This window comes from Aythya ferina (assembly GCF_964211825.1).
Source record: "Aythya ferina genome assembly, chromosome: 19".
Taxonomy (NCBI): domain Eukaryota; kingdom Metazoa; phylum Chordata; class Aves; order Anseriformes; family Anatidae; genus Aythya; species Aythya ferina.
In genome coordinates this window covers 1,646,957-1,654,417 of record NC_140309.1, presented here as the reverse complement: position 1 = coordinate 1,654,417, position 7,461 = coordinate 1,646,957, and the positions used below count along the sequence as shown (strand labels likewise).

The 7,461-nt window shown below is 48.8% G+C and overlaps 1 protein-coding gene across 2 annotated transcripts in view; it reads right to left on the bottom strand.

Annotated features, from left to right (window-relative positions):
* Positions 1-1,012: 1,012 nt before the first annotated feature.
* The window catches only part of BAZ1B (bromodomain adjacent to zinc finger domain 1B), a 53,546-nt gene continuing 47,097 nt past the window's right edge, over positions 1,013-7,461 (bottom strand). The window contains exons 17-20 of one of the 2 annotated variants that reach the window (XM_084492715.1): positions 5,612-5,763; positions 3,845-3,948; positions 2,925-3,241; positions 1,013-1,332 (exon numbers count right to left, since the gene is read on the bottom strand). In XM_084492715.1, coding sequence (XP_084348841.1) covers positions 1,229-1,332; positions 2,925-3,241; positions 3,845-3,948; positions 5,612-5,763 — 677 coding nt within the window. In that variant the 3' untranslated portion in view covers positions 1,013-1,228. Of the gene's footprint in view, positions 3,242-3,844; positions 3,949-5,611; positions 5,764-7,461 lie in introns of both variants that reach the window. The other variant, XM_084492714.1, reaches the window with a different exon arrangement.

The window sequence follows — 7,461 nt, the reverse complement described above, 5'->3', positions numbered from 1 at the left end:
TCAGCTCCTGAGCACTCCCAGCTCTGCTCCTAAATATTCAGGACAATGGCAATGCCCAGGAAGGCATCACACCTCTGACCTTATGACACTGGTAGAAGTACAAACTTTGACCAACACCTTCATTGTATAGCTGACTGGTTGTACATTAGCAACAACTGGTTACTTGGCTTCATGCTGAAGCATGGCAGAGCAGCATCCCACTCACACTGGGAAAGAGCTGATGGCTCCCCTTGGGAGCCATGCTTTTCAGACACAGCAGGAACAGTCCTCACTGATCTCTGAACTGCAGCAAACAGGGCTGTGGTTACAAAATGCACATTAACAGACCTAGGGAGGAAGTTTTGATGGCAATCCAGCCACACAATGCTGAGGTGAAAGAGCAGTTATTTAGCTCCCCTCATCACTCCCTTTTAGTCCCTTCAGAACAACCCACAGTGCCATGATGCAGTAAAGAGCCCCGCATCTTGCTGCAGGAGCAATATCTGCAGTCCAAAGGAAGAGAACGGAGTGAAAGGGGCAGCCAGCTCAAGGACTGCTCCCTCCTGACCCTTTCACTGTCCAGGAGGAAAAAGAACATATCCCCTTGTCTTTGGGGAGGACAATCAATAGGGCCAGCTCAAAGCACACACCTCCATGCCAGCAAATAACCTTCTGCCCAGCAAAGCTTAGGAAAATGCATCGTGCAAAGACAGCCCCATCACAGAAATGGTAACAGCAGCACAACCCACCTGTCTGAGCAGGTACACCACCTGGACCAGAGGCACAGACCAAGAGCTGGTATAACCAAATGTGAGCAGAGCTCAGCCTAGAAGATGGTTCTACAGAGTTGTAAGCTGACCTAACCCAGACTCAGTGCTCCTTTGATCCTTTTCTCTGTGCCTCCTTTTTCCCTCCAGAATTAAGACAGCTGTATCACTTCTGATGCAGGCTCTGAGGAAAGCAGAGCTCTGTGGAACATGAGATGTCTCAGTCTTGCACAGAGGGCACCTACAAAGGACTTGATGCAAGCCAGTTTTACAAACACAAGTACATAATGTTTATTTTTTAACTTTCCAATTTATTACAAGTACAGCCCTTAGCAGACCACCCCTCCCGCCACAAATGACATTTATTTTTAAAAAACATACAGTTCCAAAGGTTTCACTGTGTAGGACCTGCAGAAAATGTTCTCTATTAATAGGACAAAACATAGCCTCTGAAGGGGACGTGCGAAATACAAACGTCAGTGCTATTCTGTGGGGCATGGAGCTGAGGCTGGGGAGAGGGGAAGAGGGAAGTGGCTGGAAACCTGTCTAGTCTCAACAGCCATCAGTCCAGAACTGAAACAAATACCTGTTAATAAAAAAGTTCACAAAACTAGGCTGCAATTTTTTAATCGAGGATCTCAATTTTATTCTCAAATCACAGGAGCCATAACAGCTGCTTTTGTTTTTCTGTGTTACAAAACCAGTATAGAACAGCACTGTGACTAGTTCGTTCTAAACTGAAGAATTCTATAATAAAAAGTTCAAGCCTTAATTGTATGATCAAAACCTGTAATGATGGAGAGGGAGAGGTGATTAAAGAACATTATTTTCTTAGAGAAAAGTCAGTATCCCAAGTAGCAGAACCCACTGCTGGGGCCATGGCAGAGCAGCCTCCCAACAGGATAGAGCTTCCCCACTGGTCAGCCTGTGTGGGACGGTCCTCATGGTGCTGGGGGGGTGCAAGAGAGGTGAGCTAGGGAAGGTGTTACTACAAAAGGAGATGAGAGCATGGCTAGAGAGGGACTGGGAAACCCCCACCAACAAGTCCCCCAGTGTAACTCCAGCTACTGATAGGAAAATGAGTTTTCAGAGGAGGGAAAATATACAGCAAACACAATTTGATATAAACTGTACATGTGCCAAAGCAAGACAACAGTATCTTACAGATGTTCTTTATACAAGATCACAGCTAGAAACAAGCCACTTTTAATAACTAGAAAATTATTTTAAAAAGTTACACAGAACATGTTTCTGCTGTTCCCCTTGCCCTGGAGTGCCCTACAGGGTGTGCAGAAAGACATGCTCTCTGGTATACTTCTGGCACTAGGTTCATCCAAAGGGCTACATGATTGTGTGCTGTTCAAGGTGAGCAGGGAAACCAACTGCCTATTCTCTGCAACTTATGTGTGGAGAGCTGATCTCAGAAGAACTCTTCAGAGCACAACCTCCAGAGATTGCTCCCCAAGGGTGGGGGGGAGTGTGGGGGGGGCGGGGAGCAAGAGCACCTTGAAGCCAATTGTATTAGGATGCTGGTGAAAGCTGTGTCTCTATAAATTTAAGTGCTTGCTCGCCCTACACAACCCTTCAGTGGGGGCTCAAAATTAATACCGTATAAATATATACATACAAGAACTAGCAGCCCATTGGCCTGATCACACCCAGTCTATCTGTGAAGCAGTAAGATCCCTCCCTACACTAGCTCAAGGCTGGTTTCACATCACAGGCAGCAGACAGCAGAGGTTCCACCATGCTCCATTGCTGGCTGCTTGCAGAGTGGAAGAAGTGGCTCGTTCCAAGAAAGCCAAGAGCGCCCAAGCTAGATCGGGCTTCACACACTTTGGCTAGGCCTTTCCCTTGCCCTCCCACCTTCCCCTCCTAGCAGGACAGACATGTATGAGCTTTGTGTATTTTGTAGGAAGCAGTTAAGTCATCTCTGCTCACTCAATGGATGACCAAATATTTGAGGAAATTGCAGAAAAAATAAAGCTAGGACAGGCCAAAGGAAAGGCTGTATTAATAGAGAAGTGCCTGCTGCTTCTTAACTCCCTTCAGACAACCCATCCTGCTGCCCAGCAGCACCAGAAGGCCTGCTCCAGCTCTGGCTCTCCCCCTAGTTCCCTCCCATCCCTCATTTCTTCCTTTTCCGCCCCCGGGAATGTTCAAGGGGCTCTGACTCACTGTCGCCTTCCTGCTCCTCCAGTCCCTGGCACCTGGCAGAGAGCTTCTTACGTTTCCTGCGTGCATACGTGTGGCCAGGAAGGTGCTTGTGCACCATGTCGATCAAACATTGTTCTGTCTTCTCCAGGCAGGACAGTACATGACTCCCATTCTGATTGTAGCACTCAGCATTGGAGAACACCTGTTTGATGTCAGAGAGGAACTCCTGCACCGAGCGGTAACTGCCACAAGAGCACTTGCTCTGCATAGTCTGGAAGTCCATAGGGTTGCTGATGACCTCAAAGTAATCTTCGGCTTCTTCTGTGGTCACTGGCTCCCTGACGAACGAAGAGCCACAAAGATAGGAGGAAAATGACGGGCCCTGGCACTGTGCAGTGCAGAGCTGTGGAGGTGTGAACCACCCCCACCCCCTTTGCTGAGCAGTAGCCCCAACCTGCACCCCCTGCAGTGCCATAGCAAACCCACAAACCTCAACAGCACTACAGTGTTAGCCCTGTGCTGGCTGCAGTGCTGAAGACAGGAATGACAGCAGCTCATCCTGCTGCCCAGAGTACTGGCCCAGGCATAGGGACTGGTACATGGCAGGTAAGGCTATTTTGTCTCAGTCAAGCCTCCTACAGAGCACCTGCAAATCCTGGGGGCTGCAGAAAGCACTGATCCCATCCTCCCCTCTCTGGCTCATAGCCTACCACCCTCTGTTATACCACCTCAGAAGGGCCCCAGGTCTTCAGTCCAGCAGAGGACTGAGAGTATGGTGATTTCTACTGGAGCAGATTCACTCCGATCTGTAACTTGCTTTTGAAACCCAGGTCTCACAACCAGCAAGTGGATCCAGCAGGACTGCATCATGGCTATCCCACACCTACACACAGCCCAGGTACAGTCCTGTGCACATGGAGGAGGAAGCCACCTGCCCTCACCTGAAGGGCCAGCTGAAGCGGTATTTGATCAACTTGCTGAGGATTTCCTCACACTTCTGCAGTTCAAGGCTTTGGCGACGTGTTGTCTTCTTTGTTTGAAGGACCTGCCCACACAAAGGAGGGATGCTGTTAAAAGGAGGGGAACCACCATGGGCTGTAGTATTCATTAAACAGTTTCAAGGCCAAAGTAGTTGGTTCTTAACAGACATTTTCTTTTCAATTGTCTTGCTTACAAGCCAGTGTCTTTTGGGGTGGAGGATACGTAATACTGCTGCACAGAAACAGCTCAGCTCTTTCAAATGCAGACATCTTCCACAATAATCAAGAGGCAAACGGCTCTGCTACAGGACCATGTTCATGGTAACAGCCAAGACACACGGTGGCAGCTTGAGTTACAGAATGGGAGCCCCATCCATAAGCTCTGATGGGAATAGCTCACAGGCTGCTTGTGTTTTCTCCTGGCACAGCAAGCTTTTTCAAGATAGGTTTAAAAACAACAGGGTCAAAGGAAGAAGCCAAATAATATGGACAGCAAATGGAGAGTGTAAATTCCCTCTCTGAGCCCCTGGTGGACAGCACGTGAGAAGAAGAAGGGGAAAGCACTTGTGCTACTGTACTGAGGGCCAATTCCAGAGCCTACTCTGCCATTTTAAATACCAAAGAGCAGCTGATGCCTCAAATGCTGCTGTCCGATACAGAGGCAGAACACAAGGTCAGCCATTTGCCCACAAATCTATAGGTCAGCCACCAGCACAGGGACATCTCAGCTCTGACCGTCCACAGCTCACGAGGCACTGATCTGCTTAGGGTAAATCAGAAGGCTCCACAACACAGGGAGCCATTCCTGAGAAAGCTTTGGTCTCTTTCCAGAACAAACAGTAAGTGAAAGAGCCCTAGTCAGAGTTCCTGACCCAGCTGTTCCAGTAAGATTTTTCCCACTTGAACATCTCTCTAAGCAGGCTGTGGCAGTCCATGCTGGGCTTGCTGGTTTGGTTGCCCTCCAATCTGCAACAAAAAAACAGCTAAAAAGATGCTGCAGATCAGCACAACCAGCCCACCCACACCCAGCACAAGAAGCTGTGAGCCCAAAGACCCCAATCAAGACCACTCGAGAGGAGTGACAGGATACAGCCACAGCAGTGCTGCTCAGCAGACATATGGCAGAAGCTAGTGACGTGATCCACGGGGATAGAGTATCCTCACATATCCCCTGTGGTGCATCCCTCTTCAGGATAAACAGGACAGTATGCGGCAGCTCCACCCCAACTAGCACGCACGCACAAGATTGCTCAGGAGCAGAAGGTTTTATTCTTTAAATGTCAAGTGAAACCTAAGCCAGCCAAATTATATCCTGGAGGTTGGGGAGTGACCATACGGACAACAACTGCCAGAGAATGGCCAAGGCCAGGGAGTGAGGGTCCTACATTACTGGCATTCTCTGAACATGCAGGACCGCCTTCAGTCCCCCCATCTCTCTGTAGAGACATATGGATACTATTTAAAACCCTTTAACAAGCTGCAGGCTGCCTGCTAATCAAGGAGGGACAATGTGTGGAAGCGGCTGGGAAAGATGTCTGGCATATCTCTGCTCCGTTTGCACCGGGCCCTTAAGGATATGCCTCCTTTGTTAACCCGCCTCCAGCCCAGCATGGGTTACACAATACAATTCAGGGCATTTCTTTGGGAAGGGGAGGGGAGGAAGTGTGACACCTGTTTCGTTTATAACTCATGATGTGAGCAGCCCCCAGGGAGCAATTTGGCTCTTACCAGCTCATCAATGTCTGCGCTGTTGACAGGTGCAGCCCGCTGCTGGGGTCCCCTGGCAGGGTGCAGCAACTGCTTCTTCCTTTGGTGCCTTCCCTGCCTCGAGGAGTACATGGCTGTGCTCTGCTTGCCCCGGGCTGCCTTTCTGGGTCTCACTGAAACACATAAGCCATGGGCTTAGAGGCATGGGTTAACCTGGAATCAGAGATCACAAGCCTTTTCCCCAGACATACACACCAGGTAGTCTCACTCACAGCACAGAGAAACTACTGAACCCACGGATGAGGGGAATGACCCAGCTTCTCATCACCATCCTCACCCAGCACATGCCCATGTCAGCTGTGCTCAGTACCCCTCTTCAGATGAAGTACGCACTTCCCGTCCAGAGGCCAATGCTGTCTGGCAACAATCTTCTAACTAAGGGTGGTCACACAAACCAGCCCACAGTCCTCTACTTCTAAGGGACATCTGTGGGATTCCAGATACTCTGCCACAGGTACGGCTTTGCTTGCTTCCTACGTGTTGTAATAGAAAGACCCTCTGCCTGCAGAATTAAGTGCCGAATACCTGACACATCAAGACTTGAGGGAGGGTGGGAGAAGTAATGCAAGGATGGACAGTTGTTTTAAATAAAACTGCAACATCTTTTTTGAAAGCACTGGGTACAGAAACCTGCACAACTGCTCTGGTTTCCTGCTGCCCCCTTGCTCCTCAGCCATTTGTGGATGGGTTCTTTTCCAAACATTTATGAGCGGCCCACACAGTGGGATAAACCAGTTGCTAAGCCCCCCTGAAAAGTGAACTGTGTGCAGAGGGAGTGTCAAGTTACTGCAGCAGGGAGCTGCTCCACGTGCTGCAAGTGGGAAACAATGGGATTTTATCCCCCAAACCAGGGCTGCTGCGTTACGTCCCACAGTAATGTTCCTGCTCGTTTGCTAAGTCTCTCTGTCAGAGCCTTACAATGATGGAAATGCAAGTGTGCTGTTCAACTCCCTTGTCTGAAGTTTCTCTCATGACCCCTGTGTATCAGGAGAATATGCTGGTTTTCGTCCCCAGACAAGCTCCTTCCACCTGGTCACAAGTGCTTCAGCAAGCTGCATGCAGCATGCTGTAGCACTTTATCTGCAGCCTCTAATCCAGCCCTGTCCAATAAATCATCTTGCCAGGCTCCCCCCGCAGGATAAGTGTGCGTCAGGGCAGTGGGACGTCTGTCTGCTGTCACTCCTGCTTGTGTGTCAAGCAGGAGGCACGTGCTAGATGTCTGACAATCCAACATTCTAAGTTATATCCCTCAGGATAAACGCCACATGGATTAATGGGACTTGTCTATTAAAACAAAAGTTTTCCACAGTGACCTTTCCATGTCAATGCTCTTTAAAACCAGGAGTTGCATTTAGTGCTTTATTTTTAGCGACTGTAACTCTTCCACTATTGTTTGGAAACCTTGGCTTTGCTCCTGACTTGGCCATGCAACATGGACTGAACATGCTCCAAGTGTGGACACAGATACACCACAGAACAACAAGCAGCATACATAGCTAGGGTATCAGTGAACATCCCTGAAACTATAATGAAGCAGGGGAATCAAGACTGATAGACACAGATGGAAACCCTTGAAAGAACATGGGATAAGCCTTTAGGTCCCAGTCTCTGAATTTCACCATCTGCCCTGGTTAAGACAGTCTGAAGCTAATTTTATGTTAGTCAAGGGCATTTTGACTGAAAGCAAATGCTGGGAGTATACCATTCCAACACTGAGCTTTTCAGTGTACTGAGTTGCCCAAAGGGGACAGAGTCAAACTCTCTTAAAAAACAAGTGGATACACTCACTAATAAGTGGTAAGTGATCACAC